Consider the following 25,765-nt stretch of genomic DNA (forward strand, 5'->3'; position numbering starts at 1 on the left):
TGCAAGTGGCTGAGGACAGGACGACTGGGCCCTGCAGGTGGCTGAGGGCAGGACGTCTGGGCTCTGCAGGTGGCAAGCTGTGACCTGGAAAGAAGGTCACAGCCACTTATTTAAAGGGATCCCTGGCACGGGACTGTGTCAGGTGTACCAGAGATCATTGCTTGAAGATTGTGAGAAGAATTTGGAGCTGAATATAATTATTTGAAAACATTTCCAGAGATGAATGAATGTTTTTATTTATGTTTGACTGTTTTGACTGATGGGAAGGTTTCAGGATCTTTGGTAGGGAAGGGAGAGACTTGGAATGCAGTTGAATCATAACCCTGATGAATCCCTCAGGTATAGAACATCAGGCTGTTCAATCTCTGTATCTCTCCACAGATGGCCAACAGAAGGGAGCCAGGTGATGGGGAGGGCAAATGTTCCAGTACGACCCCAAGGTTTGACGATGACTCCCTGTCACCCCTCCTCCAGGCAGGAGGTCCTCATGCAAGGTGACTGAAAGACAAGGCCGCGAAGCCTGACCAAAGCAGCCTGGATGGAGGTCGCAGTGGAGGTGAGCAGCCTCAGGGTGGTCCAGCGAACCTGGGTTCAGTACTGAAAATACGTCAAAGGCCTTCTAAGATCTGGAAGGGTGAGTGAGGCTCCACCATGGAGATATACAAACACTGAAGGTTTATGGAAAGTTTCATTAGGGTATTGTCTTGTGCAGTGCCCAAAAGTGTGAGGCAGCATGATGCACAAATGTCACTCTACATGGCACCGAGGCCTATGAAAGGCTGTCGGGGGCTGTGGGGTGGGAAGTGCAAAAGGCACACTGGTTAGTCAGCGCAAATCTCTGTGTAGACAGTGCAGCCTGTGGAGTTCACATAAGCCATACATGTGAACGTATAACTCTACAGAAGATTCAAAATCATGAAAATATTGCACTTAAATTGCAGGAGAAGAGGCGCACAATGCCAGGGAAAGAAGCAAGACTAGAGGCAGTGTGCCAAACCTGGCAACGCTTACATCCATAGAGAATCTGGGTATGAGTGAGTGGAGCCAGTCCATTGGTAGAGGCAAGATAGGAGGAAGGCCCTGGGGTGGTGAGATTGTGAGGGACATTCTACCAAGTGAAAGAGCGATGTGTTAGGAGGGCGAAGGGGACATTTCATGATGCCTGGTATATGAATGAGGTATTCACTGTTTGTGATTTTAAGGGTTCTCATGCATAGAGGATTAACAAGTAACTGCATGTTGCAAGTTATAAAATGCAAACAATTAGTCACATCTCACAATGCTTGCAGTGCTACCAATGCAGACATTAGTCTATGCATACTCACCCCAAAGATTGAAGATGGCCTTAACCATCCCTATTTTTGTTTCCTACACAGATGCAACATCGACAGCTCTCACCGCAAGTCCCGAGAGTCCCAGACTAACCTCTGAGCAGGAAGAGGAAGCCTCAGAGGATGCAGTGTCATATCCTTGCTCTGCACCCAGCACCAGCGCAGATACCAGCACCTCAGAAGTAAGGGAACCACAAACTGTTGAGGGGGCATCACAGACACACATGCAGCTGCCAGAGGCTGAGATGGAGCAGCCGCCTGGCAGTTGGAGGAGTGCTGGAGTTGACCAAGATGCTGAGTCCCAGCCTGATGGTGAACCTCTGAAAGGGAGCAGATGCTGGACATCCAGCACGAGGTACCTGGAGCTTTGGCAGAGATACTGGAGACATAGTGCACTCTGGCACGGACTTTAGAGGTGTGCATCCAAGCCACGAGTGCCGCGATCACCCAATCTACAGAACATACAGCTTCCTCATTTGACAGACTGGCAACTGTCTTGGAGTGCTAAATCCAGCACAAGGAGCCCAGCACATCAGCGCAAAAGATAAGGCTAAAGCATTTTCCAGAATCTTCAGCCAGAAGTGCCGAGTGGATGATCTATCTCAGCCTCCTCCTGAGGCCCCCAGCATCACAGTTGCCAGCCTTCAGCCAATTAGATTCATTCCAAGGGAGATCAAAAAACAGCTGAATGTGCTGGATACTGCAAAGGCTATGGGCCCTGACAATATTCTAGCAATAGTACTGAAGACTTGTGCTCCAGAACTTGCCGCGCCCCTAGACAAGCTGTTCCAGTATAGCTACAATACTGGCATCTACCCGCTATGTGGAAAATTGCCCAGGTATGCCCTGTCCACAAAAAGCAGAACAAATCCAACCCAGCCAATTACCGCCCCATCAGTCTACTCTTGATCATCAGTAAAGTGATGGAAGGGGTCATCAACAGTGCTATCAAGCGGCACTTGCTTAGCAATAACCTGATCACTGTCGCTCAGTTTGGGCTCCACCAGGGCCACTCAGCTCCTGACGTCATTACAGCCTTGGTCCAAACATGGACAAAAGAGCTGAATTCAAGAGGTGAGGTGAGAGTGACTGCTCTTGACATCAAGGCCGCATATGACCAAGTGTGGTATCAAGGAACCTGAGCAAACCTGAAGTCAATGGGAATCAGGGGGGAAACTCTCTGCTGGTTGGAGTCATACCTAACACAAAGGAAGATGGTTGAGGTTGTTTGGAGGTCAACCATCTCAGCTCCAGGACATCAATGCAGGAGTTCCTCAGGGTAGTGTCCTCGGCCCAACCATCTTCAGCTGCTTCATTAATGACCTTCCTTCTGTCATAAGGTTAGGAATGGGGATGTTCGCTGATGATTGCACACTATTCAGCACCATTCACGACTCCTCAAATACTGAAGCAGTCCATGCCCAAATGCAGCAAGACCTGGGCAATATCCAGGCTTGGGCTGACAAGTGGCAAGTAACATTCACGCCACACAAGTGCCAGGCAATGACCATCTCCAACAAGAGAGAATTCAACAATCGCACCTTGTCTTCAATGGCATTACCATCACTGAATCCCCCACTATCAATATCCATTACCATTGACCAGAAACTGAACTGGATTAGCCATATAAATATGATGGCGACAACAGCAGGTCAGAGGCTAGGAATTCTGAGGCGAGTAACTCACTTCCTGCCTCCTCAAAGCCTGTTTATCATCTACAAGGCACAAATCAGGAGTGTGATGGAATACTCTTCATTTGCCTGGATGAGTGCAGCTCCAACAACACTCAAGAAGCTCAACACCATCAAGGACAAAGCAGCCTGTTTGATTGGCACCCCATCCACAAACAAACAAACATAGTCAGAAGCTTTTTCCCAGGGTGGAAGAGTCAATTACTAGGGGACATAGACTTAAGGTGAGAGGAGAAAACTATAAAGGTGATGTGCGGGGCAAGTTTTTTACGCAGAGGGTAGTGAGTGTCTGGAATTCGCTGCCAGAGGAGGTGGTGGAAGCAGATACGAAAGTGGTGTTTAAGAGGCAGCTTGACAAATACATGAATAGGATGGGAATAGAGGGATACGGACCCCGGAAGTGCAAAATGTTTTAGTTTGACAGGCAACATGATCAGCGTAGGCTTGGAGGGCTGAAGGGCCTGTTCCTGTGCTGTACTTTTCTTTGTTCTTTGTTCATTCACTTCTTCCACCACCAACACACAGTGGCAGCAGTGTGTACCACCTATAAGGTGCACTGCAGGAACTCACCAAGCCTCTTTGGACAGCACCTTCCAAACCCACGACCGCTAGCATCTAGAAGGACAAGGGCAGCAGATAGATGGGAACACCACCACCAGAAGATCCCCGCCAAGCCGTTCACCATCCTGACTTGGAAATATATTGCCGTTCCATCACTGTCGCTGGGTCAAAACCCTGGAACTCCCTTCCTAACAGCACTGTGGATGTACCTACACCACATGGACTGCAGCGGTTCAAGAAGGCAGCTCAACACCATATTCTCAAGGGCAAATAGGGATGGGCAATAAATGCTGGCCTAGCCATGAATTAATAAAAACAAATTACTGAAGCAATCGGGGCTGTAAATTCGGACATGCACTCCATCGCCTGTCTCTGAGCATAGGGGCTCAGAGCTTGGGCGAGAGGGGAACGAGGAGCCTTGAGTCATTTCCAGCTCCTGGTCCTTCTCAGGAAAGCAGGTAGGGCGAAATCGACCTCATGGTGGAGAGTGAGCAGCAGTTAATACCAACATAAAAACAGAAAATGCTGGAAAAGCTCAGCAGGTCTGACAGCATCTGTGGAGAGAAACAGAGTTAAGGTTTCGAGTCTGTATGACCCTTCTTCAGAGCTCTTCCTTCACTGGCGCTGGGTCAAAATCCAGAGCATTTTCTATTTTTATTTCAGATTTCCAGCATCGCAATATTTTGCTTTTATCTTAGCGGTTAATACCATCTGGGGGGGGAACCCCTCAGAGCACTTCTGATGGGGACAGCCTCTCCTCTGCTCTGTCATTGGCACAGGTACCTTCACATGCCACATCAACACATTGGCCCCCTGCCATTGTGCAGGACACTCCCACCATGCCGAGGCCCTCACAGTCTCAGGCAACCAGAGGACAGCTGCCCAAGTCACTGCCGACAAGGGGCATAAGGGTCAGCAGCCTTTCTCCAACACAGCTGGCAGTGAGGGGGGAAGCACTACACTGTTACACCCATTAGAGATTCAAGAAAACCCCACAGTAGTCACACTTGGGTGCACATGGCTGAACTTAATATTTGTATTGTTTACACATGTTGAGTTTCTGTGTACATAAATGATGTCTTGTTTGAAAGTCTTCCAAATGATCACTGGTTTATTTGTGTGTGAGAATGCATGGAGATGGGTTCCATTGATGCCCTTATTTAAATGAGTAATCATGTGCACCCAAATGAGTTTATGGTTTAGATATTTGAGACTGTCCAAGATGAGCAATTAGGTTTCCTGTGATGAAATCGAAAGAAGAAGGAAATGCTGACCATGATGATGAGATATTTGGATAGACTGAGCTAACTTGTCAGGATTAGAACTCCCCTGTCTCTCGCCCATACAGATGCTCCCTGAAGTCCTTGAACAACTGGTTGGAGCAGTTCTCCCTCCTCTTCCTCTAACTCCTCAGAGGAATAGATTGTCTACCGCGAAGCATCCTCTGAGAGAGGATCCCCTCTCTGCAATCTACCCGATTGTAGAGTGCACAACAAACAACCACCAGGAGGAACAATCTCGCAGACTTGTACTGAAGAGATCTGCAAGATCAGTTGAGGTAATTAGATGTCATTTTGAGCAGACCCATTGGTCTGCTCGATGATGGCCCTGGCCATGCCATGGCTCTCATTGTATTGTCACTCAGGATCGGTCCTAGAATCCTGACAGGTGTCATAAGCCACTTCTTCACCCAGCAGCCATCCTTCCAATGCACCCGGCCCACAATACATTCCGCCCACCGTATTATTGCTGACCCGTGTGATGGGGTCAAGTTCACGTCAGGACATTACACTTCTATGGGACTACAGCATTTTCAGAGAATAAAATTCAGCCCCTAGGATTTGATCCCAGACCTTCTGGTTCACTCACCGCACCACAAGACCTCCGCTTAATAGATAAAAAGCCTTTTTAAAAAGTATATTCCTTGATGAATGTAATTACAGAACTGTGGTTTGATGGTAAACTGTTCTTACCTGGTGCCTTCATTTCATCTTGAATAAATACTAGAAGGTCCTTGCAAATATTACAATATGGCACAGGCCACGTCAGAAGGCCGTGGTAGATATTGTGTGCCTTCTTCAGCAGGTTACATTCTGGAGGAAAATATGGAGTCTGCAAACAACCACAGAGCAGATTCAATAAATGTGCAAAGACTGTAAAGTACTCCATGAAAACAGTAATGCTTTAAAGGAACTACATTTCATTCGAAAATTCTCTTCATTCCCTGAATATCTTACAGAACCATCTTATCTTATAGAACCATAGAACACTACAGCACAGAAAGCAGGCCATTTGGCCCTTCTAGTCTGTACCGAAATATTATTCCACTAGTCCCATTGACCTGTACCTAGTCCATAACTCTCCAAACCTCTCCCATCCATGTATCTATCTAATTTATTTTTAAAACTTAAGAGTGAGCCCGCATTTACCACGTCAGATGATAGCTCGTTCCACACTCTCACCACTCTCTGAGTGAAGAAGTTCCCCCTAATGTTCCCCCTAAACCTTTCCCCTTTCACCCTAAAGCCATGTCCTCTCATGTTTATTTCTCCTAATCTAACTTTTAAAAACAAAATCAAATAATCTGTTCTTTGGTGTCTTCAAGCACTATTCAATAACTGTTCTTTTTGAGATGTTCAAGAATGAATCTGGGACAGAATCTAGCAGTCATTCTTGGTAGATAAGAGCAGCAATGGATTGCATTTATACAGCACTTAAATATAAAAAACATGTCAAAAGCACACACAGCTGTGAAGAGAAAACAGAAACTGAGGCAAAGAAGGAAAGGTGATCAAAGGCTTGGACAAAGAGTTGGGTTTTAAGGAGGGTGTTACCAAGGAGAAGGAGAGGCAGATAGTAAAGATGGAGAATGAGGCCTAAGCAGTTGAAAACACACCTACCAATGATGGTGGAAAGAGATCAAAGACAGGGTGCACAAGGGTCCAGAGGCAGCGAAATGGAGAGTTCAAGGAGCAAGGGGATGGAAGGGCTTGAGAAGTTAGCGATTGGAATAAGTGAGGCACAGAGGGATTTAAAAACAAGGAGGAGAATTTTAAATTTGCAATGTTGGAGAACTCCCCCACCCCAAACCCTGGTCTCCAAGATCATCCTTTCTAAAGTGTGGTGTCCGGTATTGGATACAATGGGTCTGAATTTCCATGGAGTGGCAATCACAATTAGGTTGCTACTCCGTTCCTAGTTACTGATCCCAAAACACTGCCATACCTTTCTTGCCTGACCTTTGGCTCGGGCCAGGTGAGAAAGGTGCGGTGCAGCAAGTTCCCAAGGCCTTTTGTCGAGCACAGCTGAGTCGGAGGTAAGGAAGATACGTACTCTTTTTTACAGCACTAGCCATTGTAATGCAGGTAGGTTTAAAGGTCCAGCCCCTTTGAGAAGCCAGGCATAAGGTAAGTGTATAAGGTAAGTGGGTAGGATTGAGGAGGTTGAGGTGGGATGTTGGGGGGTGGGCAGGGGCAGATAGGGTGAGTAGAAGGATGGGGGTAGGGTAGGGGTGGGTCTGGGGGTAGGGGATTCGGTGGTCAGGTGGTTAGTGGGGGTTGCTCAGTAGGGAGGGGTCGGGTGCTCAGTGGGGGATGCAATCAGTGGGAGGGGGTCAGGTGGTCAGAGGGGTGGTCAGCGGGGGTGGGCAGTGGTCCGTGGGAAGGGTTTTCAGGGGTTTGGAGGGGTAGCCAGGGGCTGGGGGTGTAGTCTGCAGCTGGGGAGGGTAGTCGGAGGGACTGGGAATGGTAGTTTGGGGGAAGGTGGTAGTTAGGGGTGGAGGGGTAATTGGGGGATGGGGTGTAGTCAGGGGGGTGGGGATGGTAGTTTGGGGGCGGGGAGGGTAGTCGGGGTGTGGAGGGTAGCCGGGGTGTGAGGAGGGTAGTTGGGGGTGGGTAGGGCAGTCATGGGGGCTGGGGGATAATTGATGGGGTGGGGGTGGCAGTGGTGGATCGGGGCTGGGGGGAGTCCTGTGAGGAGTCGGGAGTGGGGGGCGGGTGTCATTACTATAGTTACCTAGAAGTTCAAAGTGGTTTTAATTCTCCTAACTTTTTCTGGGTAACTATTATGGTAAGACAGTCCGAACCATATGAAGTTTGCGATTTAAGTTAACGTGTCAGATGGTTTCCAGTGCAGGGCAATTTCCCAATGGAAGTTTGAACCTCCCGGGCAATTGCCATGCAATCCTTATGGGGGGCTCCTGAGGGGGAGTTCCCCCAATGCATCTTTGGGATATGTAAACTTTTTCCTATTAAGGACCTAATTCAAGGAAAAGTTAAAAATCACAATCACTTTTGAAGAATTGCAATCCTTTTATAAATCACTCCTGCATGCCTAAACAATTACATTTTTTAATTACATATGATACATATCTTTAGCACTTACTCGTAAAGCAGCAGAATAAAACATTAAAGCCAGTGGCACCAATAAGTCATACTGACACATTTCCTGCACCTGCAAAACATAATTCACACACATAAGACATCATGTTATTCTCAAAAGTGATTTTTCATTTCTTCATAGCACATTTTAGAAAGAAATGATTCAGTAACACTTGTGAATAAATTTATTGTTAATATTACACCAGAATAAAATCTGCTAAGTACCTTGGTGTTTTTTTTTTGTTTTATTCTAAGGAAATTATACCTTTTTTCACAAGTATAAAGTATTGAAATAGGGTGTAGTGTTTTGGTGCTTTGACACACCATGCCTCAAACCAGCAGGATGCAGGTTGATGTGTACAATTTACCACATAATGGGAGGGGGGGCTTCCTCGGTTCATTGTAAAAATACTCTCAGGATTTTACTACAACAGTGAAGAGAGGTCACCAAGGTCAGTAACCCGCAGAAGGAAAATAATACAAAGAAAATCTTGGGACCTACTCATGCAGCCTTGATTACAAAGATTAAGTGACCAAGATGGAGGTGTGGGAGCTGATTCACCATTGACTCTCTCACCTGGGAGTGGTGGGTGATTAAAGAGGAGCAAAATCCTTGTGTGAGGGAGGCTCGTGTACAGGATATCACTAGCATAGATCACCTGGGCTGAATGGCCTGTCCTGCTGCTGTAAAATCTATGTAATTGTAATTTTAACAAGTATAAAACCAAAAATTAGATTGAAAAATTAATATTTTTGATCCTTATTATTCATTAAACTGGATGAGTTGATCATGCTTTTTGGTGACACTCCTCAGGGCTTTCTCATCCCTTGTTTTTGAAGGCAAAAATTCATGCAGGGATGTAGTTTTACCAAATATCTGATATCTCATCAAAATGGTTTGTGTGTCAGACAGGGTGGCTACCCCACATTGGGCAGCATCACAGTCCAGCCCAGTGGTGTCCTCCAACCCCTTCATCCAAACAAACCGAGGTTAACGCGAGCTATTGATTTTTTTTTTGGCTAAGGTAGTAGAACCATTTGTAATAATCCTACAGACAACAACACAGGATTCTGGAACACTTAGCTAGTGAGTTAGCAACTGTTTCACAAAGAATGGCATTGAATTTACAGCACAGGAACAGGTCACTCAGCCCAATTGGTTTATGTCAGTGTTTATGTGCTTCTTATCCTACTTTATCTAAACGTATCAACATAACCTTTAATTTCTTTGTCTCTTACTATTAGTTTTCCCTCAAATGAATCTTAGATATTCATCTCAACTACCCCATGTGGTATCAAGCTCCACATTCTCACCATTCTCCTTCAATAAAGCGATTTTTCCAGAATTCCTTATTGGATTTAATATCCCATACTTATGAGCCTTAATTTTGAATTCCTTGATGCCTACCACATACACCATAACCTTCATAACTTTGAAGACTTCTATTTGGTCACCCCTCAGCCTTCTATTTTCTAGAGAAAAGAGTCTCAGCCTTTTAACACACTGAATACTGCCCTTGGCTGAAATCTGCAGAGGCCAGGAATTGAAGACTTTGTAGTAGTTACTGACTTTTGGCATTGTCAATTCTACATTGTTGCTCAGTCATATCAACCACAAACTCTGGGTTAATCATTATTCTATTAGCAAAACTGCACCTTTGAATGCTGAACAAATGAATGTGTAGTTTACACAAGAGATATTGCCCCTCCCATATTTCACATCACTGTTATTCACTTAGACAATGAGTACCATTTCTGAATAGTCAGGAAATCGCATCCAATGATATTGTCAATTTCTTGCAATCTAAACTCTGATTATCTCATTCTCACCTGTATAACTTAGTTAACCCAGAGAAGGGACCTATGGACAAAATTTCTATCCAGCATGTAACAAGCCCAACGAGAGGGGGTGTAATTCTAGATTTTGTCTTAGGGAATGAAGCTGGCCAAGTGGATGAAGTAACAGTGGGGGGACCATTTTGCACATAGTGACCTTAATACAGTTAGATTTAGCACCATTATGAAAAAGGACAAAGATAGAACAGGAGTAAAAGTTCTAAATTGGGAGAAGACAAGTTTTACAAAGTTGAGAGGTGAACTGGAGAAAGTGAACTGAATACAGCTACCGGAAGGGAAAACAGTGTACAATCAGTGGGTGATATTCAAAAGCGAGACTCTACAAGCACAGCGTAGACATGTCCCCGCAAAGAAAAAGGGTGTACTTCCAAATCTAGAGCCCCCTGGTTATCCAGAAGCATACAGGGCCAGATAAAGCACAAAAAGAGAGCTCATGACAGTCACTAAAAGCTTAATACTGTAGAAAACCTAGAGGAGTATAGAAAGCACAGGGGTGAAGTAAAAAAGGAAATTAGGAAAGCAAAGAGAGGATATGGAAGGATATTGGCAGGTAGAATCAAAGAAAACCCAAAGATGCTTTACCAGTACATTGAGAACAAGAGGATAACTAAGGAAAGGGTAGAGCCTATCAGGGATATACAAGGTAACTTGTGCATTGATGCAGAAGATGTGGGCAGGGTTCTCAATGAGTACTTTGTCTCTGTCTTCAGTAAGCAGAGAAGAATGATGTAGACATTCTAGTTAAAGAGGAAGAATGCAAAACATTAGATACAATAAGTATAATGAGAGAGGATGTACTGCATGTCCACAGGTCACTGGACAGGTGGATCAGGTGATAAAGAAAGCATATGGAATGTTTTCCTTTATTCGACGAGGTATTGAATACAAAAGCAGGGATGTAATGATGGAACTATATAAAACACTGGTTAGGCCGCAGCTGGAATTTTGTGTGCAGTTGGGTCTGTCTTCCCTGGAGAAATTAAGTCTGAGAGGAGACTTGATGGAGGTATTCAAGATCCTGAGGGGTATGGACAGGGTAAATAGTGAGAAACTGTTCCCACTCAAGAGAACATGAAGAACTAGAGGGCACTGATTCAAAATAATGGGCAAAAGGAGTAGAGTGATGTGAGGAAAAATGTTTTCACACAGAAGTTGGTTGGAGTCTGGAACAAACTTCCTGAAAGGGTGGTGGAGGCAGGTTCGATCGAGGTATTCAAAAGGGAATTGGATTGCTACCTGAAAAGAAAGAATGTGCAAGGTTACAGGGATAAGGCAGGGGAGCGGGATTGGGTAGAATGCTCTTTCAGCAAGCCAGTGCAGACTTGACGGGCTGAATGCCCTCCTTCTGCACAGTAAAGATTCTGCGATTCTGTCCTGGTCACCACATTACTGGAAGGACATAGTTGCTCTGGAGAGTGCAAAGGAGATTTACAAGAATGTTGCCAGGACTGGAAAAGTGCAGCTATGAAGAAAGATTGGATAGGCTAGGTTTATTTTCCTTAGAAGAGAGGAGGCTAAGGGGTGACCTAATTGAGGTGTACAAAATTATGAGTGGCCTAGACAGAAAAGATCTGTTTCCCCTAGCTGAGGGGTCAATTACCTGGGGGCATAGATTTAAGATGATTGTCAGAAGGATTAGAGGGGACATGAGGGAAAGCTTTTTCACCCAGAGGGTGGTGGGCACCTGGAATTCACTGCCCGAATTGCTGGCTAAGGCTGAAATGCTCAACTCATTTAAAAGGTACCTGGATCTGCACCTGAAGAGCTCTAACCTGCAAGACTACGGACCAGGGGCTGGAAGGTGGGATTAAAATGAGCGGCTAGCTTATTTTTTCCCTTTTTTATGGCTGATGCAGACACGATGGGCTGAATAGCCTCTTTCTGCACCATAACTTTGGGTTCTACAATTCAACAGGCACTTGGGAAATGTAATGCTTCACCTGTTGTGGTTATGATCTCAACAACAAACATGCACCATATAGAGTGAGTACACTGTGGTGAGATCCTTACCAAGAATCGTCACGCTAACCTAACAGAGAGGCACATTTGTGTTTCAAAGTGATGTTTATATCAGAGCTGCAAATTTGCAACTAGTTTGCATTTTAAGATAAATGCCACACATACAGTATATCTGCCCTATAACTTTCTCCAACAGTCAGCGCAGAGTCAGGCTTTAAATCAAATTTCATACCTTGGAATCTGCAACACTGTAAAAACAGTTTTTACTTTGAAGTTGGGGAGTCCCATGGTGGGGCGGGGCGGGTGTGGGGCAGGTGGGGCTGGTGTGGGTCGGGTGCGGGGCGGGTGTGGGGTGGGCTGTCCGTATTATAGTTGCCCAGGAGTTAGAAGAGGTTCTAATTCTTCTAACATCTCCTGAGTAACTATTCTGATATGACAGTCAGAACCAGCTAAAATTTCTGATTTAACTCAGACGCAGGATATTTGCCCATTGGATGTTTGAACTTCCCAGGAAATCCTTCCAAGGGCACTTCCGGGTGGTCCCCTAGTGCATCTTCTGGGGTATCTCCTGGGTACGGCACTCCGGAGATCAGAAATTCTAGGCCAATTAAGTTGTATTATTTCTTAATTTTGATTTGATTTGGTCAGGAATGTGAATTGAATTCAAACCAAACACTGAATCCTAAAATAAAACCCCAATTTAAACTGAGCATGACAATTTAATCCAGTCATACATCAAACTAAAAATATCCACCTCCAAATTGCTAGTTCCAACTGTGTTTTGAAGCAGGGAGTTCACATTGGCCATATTATTTTTCAGTGATAAGTACGCTTTTTAAGACATGAGCTAAAATCCTTGACTATGTTAATTAGTCTACTAATGCCTGTTGAAGGGCCCCTTATCAAAATGAGTTCTCGATGTGTGGGAGAGGCATTGGCCTGTTACTCTCTGGATTCTTCAGTGACTATCAACCAAAGGAAACTTTGACAATGTTTTATGAATCTTTTCTGTAGATCCAGGAGGATGAGTGCACCCTTGACTCCACAGACATTGTGATCACCTTCTCCTCTCAGGGCTCATTTTAATGTGGTGGTGGTGGTGGGGGGAGTGGGGAGTGGGGAGGGGGTGGTCTGAAAAGAGAACTCATCTCATATGCTGTTTTTAAAAAAAATTCATTTAGGGGGCACCGCTGGCTCAGCCAGCATTTATCGCCCATCCCTAATTGCCCTTGAGAAGGTGGTGGTGAGCTGCCTTCTTGAACCGCTGCAGTCCATGTTGTATAGGTACACCCACAGAGCTGTTAGTCGGTGGTGGGGGGTGGGGGGGTGGGAGTTCTAGGATTTTGGTCTAGTGACAGTGAAGGAACAGTGATGTATTTCCAAGTCAGGATGGTTAGTGACTTTGGAGAATTAATTATATCCTTTTACTCCCCAAAAGAGATCATAGATTCATAGGGCAGAATATTTTGCTCGTCAGGTGGGCACACACCCGACCCGAACGAGCGTAAAATGACGTGCGATGGTGTCAGGCGAGCAGCCCGACATCATCGCGCACTCGTGCGATATTTCGGTCAGCGGGCGTGGGCGGGAGTCGGCAGCATGCTCGCTAACAATTAACAGGCCTATTAAGGCCATTGATGTTCTAATTAAATGAAAATTTTCACTGCCCATCCAACCTTTTGGTTGTTTTTTATAGAATTTATTTGAAGACATAGACAAATAATTACAGGTGGTGATCCATGCATAACTTAACATTTTAAAGAACCTTCAGTCCAACCTTATGGTTGGCGGGCAGGCAAAAAAGGCCAAGCGGCCTTTGGATTTTTTGTCAAACCTCATCCACGGGCAGGATGAGGCTTTGATCAGTGATTTAAAAAAAAATTTCAAACTAATTTCTAACATATCCCTGCTCATGTGACAAGTCTCATGAGGGGACATGTTATTCACTTTTTTAACTTCTTTACTTTTGACTTTCAAAATTCTTCAGCTCCCTGAGTCTCTATGCCTCAGGGAGCTTTTAATGCGCGCACCTCCGTGCTCGCGTTCCTTCCGCCCCCACACCGGCAGCACTGAGCCTTTCAGCTCACAGTTCACTCTGGCAGGCTGTTAATTGGCCAGCCAGCGTGAAATCGCATTCAGAGCCTAATCGCAGGCGGCAGGCGGCTTCCCAACCTCTCCCAGGCCTGCCTGCCGAGCCCGCCCGACCACTGGAAAATCCTAGCCATAGACTCATTGACGTTTACCACACAGAAGGAGGTCATTCAGCCCATCATGTCCGTGCTGGTCAACAAAGACCTGACTACACTAGTGCCATTTTCCAGCACTTGGCCCATAGCCCTGGAGGCTATGGCAACACAAGTGAATACCTAAATATTTCTTAAATGTTACAAGAGTTTCTGGCTCAACCACCCTTTCAGGCAGTGAGTTCCAGACTCCCACCACCCACTGGGTGAAAAAAATTTCTCCTCAGCTCCCCTCTTAGCCTCCTACCTCTTACCTTAAACCTATGCCCCCTGGTTATTGACCCCTCTACTAATGGAAAAAGTGTCTTCCTATCCACCCTATCTATGCCCCTCATAATCTTATACACCTCTATCAGGTCCCCTCTTAACCTTCGCTGCTCCAAGGAAAACAACCCCAGCCTATCTAATCTTTCCTCATAGCTCAGACCCTCCAGCCTAGGCAGCAGCCTGGTAAATCTTCTCTGCACCCTGTCCAATGCAATCACAACCTTCCTAAAATCCTTCCTAATTCAGTTCTAGAATTTACACCCCTCTCCCAACCCCAACAACCTCATGAATCTTTGGTGAGTTGCAGAAGTACATTCCTATGGTACATTAAACTGAGGTATCTTTTTGTATGGTCTATCTGATGGTAAATGCTCCAGAACACATCACAAAAGGTGTTAATGGTATGTTAATGATACTGTTAAAATACACAGATGAAGGCATTGCTTAATGAAGTACTTAGAACACTTATAAAAACAGACTGCTGGGACACTGGGGTAGTAGATAGAAAGCAGACATATGTAATGCTGCATTCTGTAAATGAACCTATAAAAGGATTGGTGACTATGTTCATTCTTCACCATCTGGCTTGGGATCCATTTAACAAAGGGAAGGTTAACCTTGATATTCTGACCAATGTTTCCCCCAGCACACTCATAATGGGGAACTCTCCAAATTATTACGGTATATAATCAAATGAATGCATACATTGTAACTAATCCAAAAATACATATATGAAATATTAATCCTCAAAATCAAGTTTCAAATGCAAAATTAAGTAGCTCAACATGTCTAACAATGTTTCTGATTATCAAAGCATTCTGTAAAATATTGCATGTGTATGTTGCCTATAGGAGATTGTGTGAGAGTGATGCACTATACTGGGTTTCGTTTTTTGACTAAAACATGCACTGTAAACTTCACAAATCAAACCGTTCAATTTCATATGGAGAAAGTGTCTGTAAACCTTGCTGAAATGGGCTGTTTTTTCTCCCTTACCTCCTGGGTTTTAAGTAGTATCTTCTCAATGAGGATTAAAAAGCTGTGGGGATCTCTGCTCACGAGTTCTTCCAGGCTCCAACGGTTTACACAGAGCCCAGCTGAAAAAGAAAACCAGGATTGTTGGCAAATTAACAACAGCAATAACTTAATGTATTTATATAGTGGGGACAACTGTAAGTTTTTTCCTGCCAGATGGGAAATGGGTGGCACTGGATCAGTTGCCTGGTTTGCATGTTGCCTGATTCACCTTACCATTGGCTTCATCGTGTCAACTTGGACAATGTGGTGACATAACTGCCAAGCTGTCCACACAACATCTATACGTAGCCTTTCCAGGTAATGGTCACTGGATAGCAACCAGGAGAGGAACCATGACTCCAATTCTAGTCTCTAGAGCATCCCCAATTTTAATCACTCCACCATTGGCAGCCATGTCTTTAGCTGTCAAGCATCTTAATCTCTGAAATTCTCTCCCTAAACCTTTATGCCGGTCTCTCCTCTTTCAAGGCACCTCCTTGACATCTACTTCTTTGACCAAGCTTTTGGTCGTTTGTTTTAATCTTTCTCTATGTAGCTTTGTGACAAATTTTGCCTATATATGCTCTTGTGAACCACTTTGCAAGTTTTTTGATATTAAAGGTGATATATAAATGCAAGCTATTTAGTTCCCAAGAGGATGATAATCAACTTTAATGTCTATAATGCTCCACTGGAGGTCAGCTAATTCTGTATAGAATCGAGATCGAGTTTTGGAGGGTGGAAGTCTATTGACTCAGCCCCAATGTATCTTGCACACTTACCAACTTATCAGGAAAAGTGAGCTATCACTGCTCAAATAAAATAGTTTTTAAAATGTCAAACAGAAACAAACAGAAAACCATAAAAGAATATGAAAGTGAATTACAATTTCATATAATGATTTAACTTTCAGAATGATTAATAAAAGTTGGGGAAAACTGCTTTTGGATTGCTCAAATATTAAATGTTCAGGACAGATTCATTCTCTGTTTTGTTATTGCAAAATAAGTGAAAGCTGGAATTCTGTGCAATGTTGTGTAGAATTGATACTATCTGAATATTTTAACAGCACTCTGTTGAAAATTGTTGCATTTCAGCCTAGTTCCCATTTTCCACACAGATGTGCTAATATGGACTAATCTTTCTGGTGCTGAGTAATTATTGCAGTTTCAGAACTGTCTTATGTACTGTCAAGGCACTATTTACAGAATTTGTTACTGTAAGTTTAGAACTAATTTTACACAGATTTGTCCTGTGGAAAGCCAGAGTTTTTTTTACATAAATGAAAGAAGTCATTGCGCTGATCACTTCCCTTTAAGGTGGACATCATACTCCAGGCAGGGACTTTTCCTAGTGAATTACCCAATCTAATGACATTGACTGGGTGAAGGAATGTGTAGAAGGAAATAAACTGCATGATTTAACATTTATAACAGTACATTCCAGTACCCAAATTACAGGATGCAAAGAAAGAGCTTGCAATTATTTAGTGCCTTTCACAACCTCAGGGTGTCACAAAGAGCTTCACAGTCAGTTATTTTCAAGGTGTAGTCACTGTTTTAATGTAGGGAAATTTAGCAGCTAATTGGTGCACAGAAAGATTCCACAAACAGCAATGAGATAATGAATTAATCTGTTTTAGTGATGTCAGTTGAGGGAAAAGTATTGGTCCCGATACTAGGAGCCCTCCCCTGTTCTTCCATGGGATCATTTATGTCCATCTGAGATGGTGGAGATGCCAGTTGCAGTTACCACTGCAATGCTCCCTCAGTTCTAGACTTAAGTGTCAGTCTAGATTATGTGCTCAAATCTCTTGAGTGGGGCAGCAATCTTTTGACTCAGCCTTCCACTGAGCCAAGACTGACACCTATATTATATACTGTTCTTATGATAATTAAATACCTGAACAAAACTAGTCAAGTAGCTATATTTAAAAGATTTGAAAAAGGGGATAGTGTATAAATTGAATCAATCAAGCTTTAAAACTGTCTCTTTAGGCCAGTAACTGATTGAAGTGCTAATATTAATAAGTCTTTATAATCAACCTTAGTAACATTTGGTTTGTAGGCAAATCAAATACTTTTGCAAGTAAACCAAACAAGTCGCGTTCCAGAAAATGTTCTTGCCATCAAACTTATATGCATCTTCAGCACATTCTGTGGGCATGGACACATATTCGTTCCTCTGTGTGCATGGAGGAGGAGATGGAAATGGTGATAGTGAAAGATATCGTGTGTGTTCTTAGAAGTGGAGAGGATGCACGCTTTAAAATAGCATCTTTGTAAACAATGCATATAACACTTGGCAAAATTGATGATAAATTACAAACTTATCAGTTCAATGTTAGTTGCAAAAGTGTGTGCATCTCATCAACTTATCAACTACCCATCTTACACCCACTGCCATTGTGGTTTGAGCAGAACATAGTGAATGTATGTTCACTGAATATGTTCAAATGATACAAAATGCTGTTCATTACCTGGAATATATCAACTTACCAGGAATTCATATTAATGTAGTTGACTGCAAAGTTATAGTTAGTTTAATTTATGCACAAGTGGATTTTTTAATGATATTTTCATACTGCTATCATAATTTTAACTGACTTTAATCATTGACATCAATATTGTTCACACCAGGTTGGAAAAATAAAGGTTGGGAAAATTTGGCTCTTCACCTTGACAGGTAGCAAAGGAAGGAACTTCCTAGAGGTATTTAAGATACCAAGTGGAAGAGAAAAGATTGATCCTGTGTACAAACCTAGTGCCAACTTCTGCAGGGTGGTTACAGTTCGGTAGGTCTGAAGAAGTCTTCATAGTCATACGCAGCTTAACTGTAAGTCTGTATTGACTCTTAGAGCTACTTACAAATATACAGTAAAGGGTACAAGCGAAGAGCTATCTCCATATTTGCTGGTACACACAGCTCTGTCCAATGCCTCTGCCAGTTGGTAGCACTCTTGCTTCTGAGTCAGAAGATTGTGGGTTTTGAGTACAAAAATCTTGACTGACACTTCAGGATTGAGGGAGTGCTGCACTGTTGGAGGTGCTGTTTTTCAGCTGAGATATTAAACCAAGAGCCTACCTGCCTTCTCCAGGTGGATGTATAACACTGAATGGCACTATTTCAAAGAAGTGCAAGGGAGTTATCCCCAGTGTCCTGACCAATAGTTAGCTCTCAATCAACATCTAAAAAAAAAGATTATCTGATCATCATCGCATTGCTATTTGTGGGACCTTGATGTGTGTAAAATTGGCTGTTGCGTTTCCTGCATTACAGCAGTAATTATAGTTCATAAGTATTTCATTGGCTGCAAAGCACTTGAGATATCTTGGGAACATAAAAGATTATATAAATGCATGTCCTACAATTTTTCACAATTTCAAGTTACTCCATAACTCAAGGATGAGTGTGCAAAAACTCCCTTTAACATCCCCGTTAAAAAAAACTTATGGTAAACAAAGATAAAGGCAAAATACTGCGGATGCTGGAAATCTGAAACAAAAACAAAAACAAAAACTGCTGGGAAAACTCAGCAGGTCTGACAGCATCTGTGGAAAGAAAAACAGAGTTAACGTTTCGAGTCCATATGACTCTTCTTCAGAGTTCAGTATGGTAAACAATTTGGCTTTATGCTCCTCTGGGGCTAGGGCTTTAGGCATTTCTGCTGAAGCTATTGGTTTACATGGGGTCAAGATCCATGCTGATTAGACCAGTTCTTTTCTTTTGTCATACCACATCTCCACTTTCTACATCAATTGTATTGTAATTAATATGAAACCACACATGTATGTTATTTTTATATTATCTGCTTTAGGTTTCTCAAAGCCTTTTTTTTACACAAATCAAGTACATAAGCTGTTGCAATGTTTTTCCTAAGAAATTATTGCATCTTATGAAGCCAAAATTTGGAATTATGTACAGGAAAATAATTTCAAACACTTTTCACCCATCTGTCTGAAGGACCAATGTTCTTTGTTCAGCTGTATTTCCGATTGAACTAATATTATTTAAAGTGTGTATTATCAAATTATTCAGAATTGTAAGGGATACAAAGAACAAAGGATGAATTATATGAATGGTGCAGGTGGTGCAAGTATCCAAACCATAACAGGATGTGTTTAGTCAAATCACATTTGTATATTATCTCAATTCAGAAATTAACCTATTTTCCTCTGCACACCTACAATTCATACATAAACAGAGGTCACACAGTAGAGTAAGTAACCAGGATCTAGCCTAGAGAAAATGGAAGAAGTACAAACAATGGAAATTTAAGCAAAGAATTCCAGAAGCATGCAGCATATTGAATTTGAGAGAGAAAAACAATAATATTAGAGAACAAGACAACGTTCTACCCGTCTTTCTCTTTCAGCTACTGAGTAATTTATTGTTCTTTTCCAGCATTTCTGGCTTTATTTTTGGTACAGCCTGTTTAATTTAAGTGGATATTTTCTCTAATTGAACTCGCTTTTTTGTTGATCCCACAATTTTGACTGACACAACAACCCATTCAGATTGTGCAATGGTATGGTAGGATACAGATTTGCATTCATGATTTTTTTTTTACACAAGTTCCTAATTTTGAGTACGCTATGCTGGGGTTGGCGGCCAGCAAAGGCTCTTTGTTCCCTTACAGTGAGGCAAAGGGAAGCTGGGGCCTCGTCCCAAGCCAGCCTCACATGCCTTTTGCTTACCATTTAACTGATCCCCTTGCCTGCAGAATAGATTGCTTTGAATCAACATTCAATCCTCGTGTTAAGAAAATTGGACAAATATAATTTGGAAATCAATTACTGAAAAATGTGCTAAACTGTGGTCTTTCATCAGACCTGAAACTCTGTCTCTCCCTCCACAGATGCTGCCAAAGCCACTGAGCAATTCCAGCAGTTTTTGCTTTTATTTCAAATTCGCAGCATGGGAAGTATTTTGCTTTTGTGCTAAAGCATGGGTTTCTTTATCTTTAGAGAAACTGCAGCAAAATTTCAATCATTTAAGAGAAGTATAATGCTTTGAAAGGACAGGGAAATGCCATTTTATGGCATTGTGAAATAAGGTATTTCAAAATATTATTATGGAAATTACTGTCTGGAAGTAATTTAAGTAATAATAACTGTTATTATTCTTGCTTACCATGCATTCCTGAATGGATGGCCAATATGCTATTTAAAAGATTTTATTTGCATATGTTAGATTGCAAAATTTTAGAGAAGGGGTTAATGCAATAGCCCAGATAGATTAAAAAAAATTGTTAAAACATTAATTATAATATGGCAAATACTACTTCCTAATGGTTCAAAATTCCCTTAAAGGGGAGCTTAGGGAACAATATATTAGCCCAATTACCAAAGGAAAAAGGCAAAGATGTGGTAAACAGTCTATACAGTGATTCCTGGTAACAATAACTTGCACTTGTTACCATTTTTAACGCAATAACATATTGCAAATATAATAAAACATTGGGCAACATTTTACCCCCATCGGGGGGAGAAAGTGCGGGAATGGACATGGGCTTCCGATCGGCATTTTACGTGGGCGGGCCAATTAAGGCCCGCCCAGCATGACGTCCGCCAGGAAGTGCTATGCGCTCTCTGTGTGAGCGGGGGGTGGGGGAGGGGGGGCGGGATTCCCTCAGCTGGGTGTGCATGAAAGAGCGCACAGATCCCCCGAGGCAAAGTGCTGCCTCAGGGGGATTGGCTCAGATTTAAAAGTTGAAATAAAGGTGACAAAAAAATTTCCCTGCCGTGAACCCTCAAAATCCCTCATGTGACACTGTCACATGAGTCGGGACATGTCCATAACTTTTATTTAAACATTTGATAAAAATTTAAAAAACCCTCATGAAACCTCATCCCACCCATGGATGAGGTCCCATGCTTTTTCCGAGGCCCGCCTGGGCTCCCGGCCTGCCCGCCAGCCCTAAGGTTGGATGGGCAGGGCCATCAATCAGGTTAATTAGTCTTTTAATGGCCTTAATAGGCTGTTGACAGTTTGGCGGGGGCACAGCCAATTTGGCTGCGCACCCACTGAACTGAAGATCTAAATGACGTGGGGTGATGTCGGGACACACATCCGACGTATCCCTGCGTCATTTTACATGTTGGCGAGCGGGCCCCGCCCCTGCTCGCCGACCAGAAAAATCTGCCCATTGATTTGCACAAGAGCCTACTAGGCTTATGGGCCAATCAAATGTTTTTACTTTACCAAACTACATCCAACATATGACCCAAATCTGAAAATTCAAATTAGAAAAACTTGCTCTAAGACAACCTCGGCAGCCCTTTTGCGTGAGTCAGCAGTTTGAGGTTTCAAGCCCCATTCCAGGGACTCAAAAGAATAATGGAGACCTTGTGTAATCATGGTCAGGAATGGGAACTCAACATTTCTGGCCACAATATAATCAAAAAGGATAGGTAAAGGGAGAAAAAAGAAGGGCGTGTGGAAGTATTGATCAAGGATAATGTTACGGTTCTATAGAGGGATGATATACTAAGGGTTCAAAGGCTGAATTGATTCTGCTGGAGTTGAGGAACAAAAAAGGTGTGAATGGGATATTGACTTTGAAGGTAGGGACATTGAATACAGAGACAAGGAAGCCATGCTAAACCTTTAGAAATGACTAGTTTGGCCTCAGCTCGACTATTGTGTACAATATATGGTAGCAGACTTTAGGGAGAATATCAAGGCTGTGGAGAGGGTGTAACAGGATGATACTAGAGATGAGGGATTTTAGTTATCTAAAGAAATTGAAGAATATGGGATTGTTCTCCTAAAAATGGAAATTAAGTGGAGACCTAGTGGAAGCATTTTGATAGAGGAATTAGTCCGGCAATTGGGTTGGTAACCAGAAATCATCGATTTCAAATAATTGACTAAAGAATGAAAGGGGACATGAGAAGAATTTTTTTCACACAGAAGGTTTTTAAGATCTGGAATGCACTACCTGAAGCGGTAGTGGGAACAGATTGATAGAAACTTTCCAAAGGCAATTGAACACGCACTTGAGAAGACCAATTTGCAGGTTTATGACTAAAAAGCTGACATGTGAGATTAAATTGAACAGCTCTTTAAAAATGTTGACAAAAACATGACAGGCTGAGTGGCCTCCTTCTATGTTGTAAGATTCTATATTAGAAATGTTTTGGAAAAGACACCTCAGGGTAAATTTTCATGAATGACTTCATGTTTGCTGAACTGACAATTTCAGAAAAGGATGTAGGAACATTTCAGGATGTTACACAGTGTTTTGCTGTGTAAATCTCATCAGCAAGTTTCAGTATGAACAATAATTAAATCATTTCCGTGCTTTAAATCCAGTGTCTGATGTATTGTAGTCAGGATTGTGTCCATTAGACAGATTTCTCTTATAAAGGTCATGCTTGCGTCTGACCCTTATTATTTTGCATCTTAGATCAGTCCAATCCAATCTTTAGGAGGGCACAGGGCAGTACATGTCCATCATCTGGAGACATTCAACAGAGCAACGAGTTCATGCTTCCTAATGTTCAATAAACTAACTTCTGGTTTTTCAAAGTAATAACATCCTATTTCAGAAGCAAGCTAAATGCTCAATGGTCTATAATCATATTTAACTATCTCATCAGCTATTGTAAATCCACATTGAAAGAATATGGGCAATAAATTTGAAATTCAAAACTGTAAACAAACTATAGTAGAATTATACTTTGAAATGAAGTGGCTCACCCTTCCAATTAGAAGAGATAGTTCTATCCAATCCATGTAAACATCTCTCCAGGGCATGATGGATGCGATCCTCTGTACAGGAGGTATGCTGCATTTTATATCATCTCCTTTAAAGAAAAGTAAAGAAAACTTATGGACATCATTACTGTCTAGTTGGTTCAATAGAGGAGAGATGCCGACTCAAAACTAGAATAATCATAATAAAAGGTCAATGACAGACATTCTCAGAAATACTTACAATGCAGAGCTTAAATTTTTAAAGCTCATTTCCCACTGCTGTTGACTGTTTCTCAATGCGCCGTTCTAATTTTAATGGGCATTTTCTTGAAATTTCATAATCTCAAGTAATGCTACTAAAATCAGGAAGTGACGTGTTGCAGAGCCAACTGGTGTATGATGTCATAGTGTCGGGTACACAATGTCCAAACAGAAAGTCACACAGGTGAGCTCATCATTTAACATAATAGAATGAGTTTTGCCATTTTGTGCTTGGTTAAGCTAGTTAGAAGGAACATACGCAAAAATTAATTGTGCTATATTTGGGAGGGGAGACCAAAATTGTTGGGTTTTGCTAATTTGAATCATACAACTCTGCAGTTCAACCATTGGGGTGTTGGGGGGCTGCTTATATTAACACTTGTTCAGGCATTTAGAACCAAAACTTCACTTCTTTTGCAGTTTATAGAGGTTGTTTGGTCATGGGTGTCATTTAATAGGAGAAGGTGAAAAGAAACCTGACACAATAGTAGCCATTGAAATAATTAATTCTTTGGCAATGAGTACTTGCATTGATATTTATATACCTATTCCAACTTCCTCCCACCATGAGCACAGTTGCCACAATGGAGACAAATACTCTAAATATCTGTTACATGTCTGAACTCCACCGATTAGTTAATATTGTCATATTGCGCTAAATAGCTTTGTGCATACAAACGTGGGATCAGATAAACAAATGAATTAGGAGACGTAGGCCATTTGGCCCCTCGAGACTGCTCCGCCATTTAATCAGATCATGGCTGATCTGTTTGTGTTTCAAATCCCACATTCCCATCTATTCCCAATAACCTTTGATTCCCTCGCCTAACAAGAATCTGTCTACCTCTGCCTTAAAAATATTCAATGACTCCGCCTCCACCGCCTTCTGAGGCAGAGAGTTCCAAAGTCGCACAACCCTCTGAGAGAAAAAATTTCTCCTCATCTCTGTCCTAAAAGGGTAACCCCTAATTTTAAAACAGTGTCCCCTAGTTCTGGGCTCACCCACAAGAGGAAACATCCTTTCCATGTCCACCTTGTCAAGGCCATTCAGGATCTTGTATACTTCAATCAAATCACCCCTTACTCTTCTAAACTCCAGTGGAAACAAGCCCAGTCTGTCCAAACCTTCCTCATAAGACAACCCACTCATTCCAGGTATCAATCTAGTAAACCTCCTCTGTACCGCTTCCAATGCACTTACATCCTTCCTTAAATAAGGAGACCAAAACTGCACACAGCATTCGAGATGTGGTCTCACCAATGCCCTGTATAACTGAAGCATAACATCCTTACTTTATCACCACCATCAACACCCCTTTGTCCTTTTGTCTATGACATCTTTGGCAATCTCTCCTTTGCCTCCACCTATCACTGGCCCTCTATCCAGCTCCACCTGTCCGACCCCTCTTAAACAGCTTATATTTCACCTCATTTCTTTTCTATTTCTTTTTAGTCCAGATGAAGAGTCATATGAACTCGAAACGTTAACTCTGTCTTCTTCTCCACAGATGCTGTCAGACCTGCTGAGTTTTTCCAGCAATTTTTGTTTTTGTTTCAGATTTCCAGGATCCACAGTATTTTGCTTTTATCCTTACTTTTATGTTCAATTCCTCTCATAATAAAGGATAGCATTCCAATAGCCTTCCTAATTACTTGTTGTACCTGCATGCTAACATTTTGTGACTCATGTATTAGAACACCTAGATCCCTCTACACCTCGGAATTCTGCAGTCATTCTCCATTCAAGTAATACTCTGCTTTTTTATTCTTCCTGCCAAAGTGAACAACTTCATATTTTCCTACATTGTACTCCATCTGCCAAATTTATGCATGCTCACTCAACCTATCTATATTTGCAACCTCCTTATGTCCTCTTGACAACCTTCCTACCTATTTTGTGTCATCTGCAAATTTAGCTACCATGCCTTCGCTCCCCTCATCTAAGTCATTGTTAAAAAATTGTAAAAAGTTGAGGCTCCATCACAGACCCCTGCAGGACTCCATTCGTCACATCCTGCCAATCAGAAAAACATGCAAATCCCTCCTTGACAGTTACATGGACATACATAGCCTGGATTTTGTGGTAAAAATAACAATAGTGCTATCAACACTGGCTGTTATTAAAGATTAAATTTGATGCCAACTTCTGGTGACTGTACATGCAGAGACAAACACAGAAATCAGGAAGTTACTGTCCAAATTGCCTTATTCCACAGAAGCTTCGCTGCACCAGTATCTTGTCTAGATACTCACCATTCAAATGCATGAAACATAAGAAGTTGCTATATTTTTACCCAGTTTATTGATAATGTAGGTTTCTTTTAGAAAACTGTGGGAAGATTTCAGTGTTTTCACAAAATAGTTCAAAAATTCACTTATGATTGTGTTACAAACAGTGAACAAATGAAATTTTCCCATCATGTTCCTGGCAGAATTTTTGTGGTTTGTTTGGAAGATGGTAAAGTTAGTGTACTTTTATTTGTTGCCAGACATTATAT

General features: G+C 42.4%; 1 protein-coding gene across 1 annotated transcript in view; it reads right to left on the reverse strand.

Annotated features, from left to right (window-relative positions):
* The window catches only part of pik3r5 (phosphoinositide-3-kinase, regulatory subunit 5), a 104,361-nt gene that overhangs the window by 52,048 nt on the left and 26,548 nt on the right, over window positions 1-25,765 (reverse strand). Inside the window, exons 2-5 of the mRNA XM_078570880.1 lie at window positions 23,010-23,116; window positions 15,285-15,385; window positions 7,967-8,035; window positions 5,557-5,695 (exon numbers count right to left, since the gene is read on the reverse strand). Coding sequence (XP_078427006.1) covers window positions 5,557-5,695; window positions 7,967-8,035; window positions 15,285-15,385; window positions 23,010-23,103 — 403 coding nt within the window. The 5' untranslated portion in view covers window positions 23,104-23,116. The remainder of the gene's footprint in view (window positions 1-5,556; window positions 5,696-7,966; window positions 8,036-15,284; window positions 15,386-23,009; window positions 23,117-25,765) is intronic.

The sequence above is a fragment of the Cetorhinus maximus genome, chromosome 24 (assembly GCF_964194155.1).
Source record: "Cetorhinus maximus chromosome 24, sCetMax3.hap1.1, whole genome shotgun sequence".
NCBI classification, from domain to species: domain Eukaryota; kingdom Metazoa; phylum Chordata; class Chondrichthyes; order Lamniformes; family Cetorhinidae; genus Cetorhinus; species Cetorhinus maximus.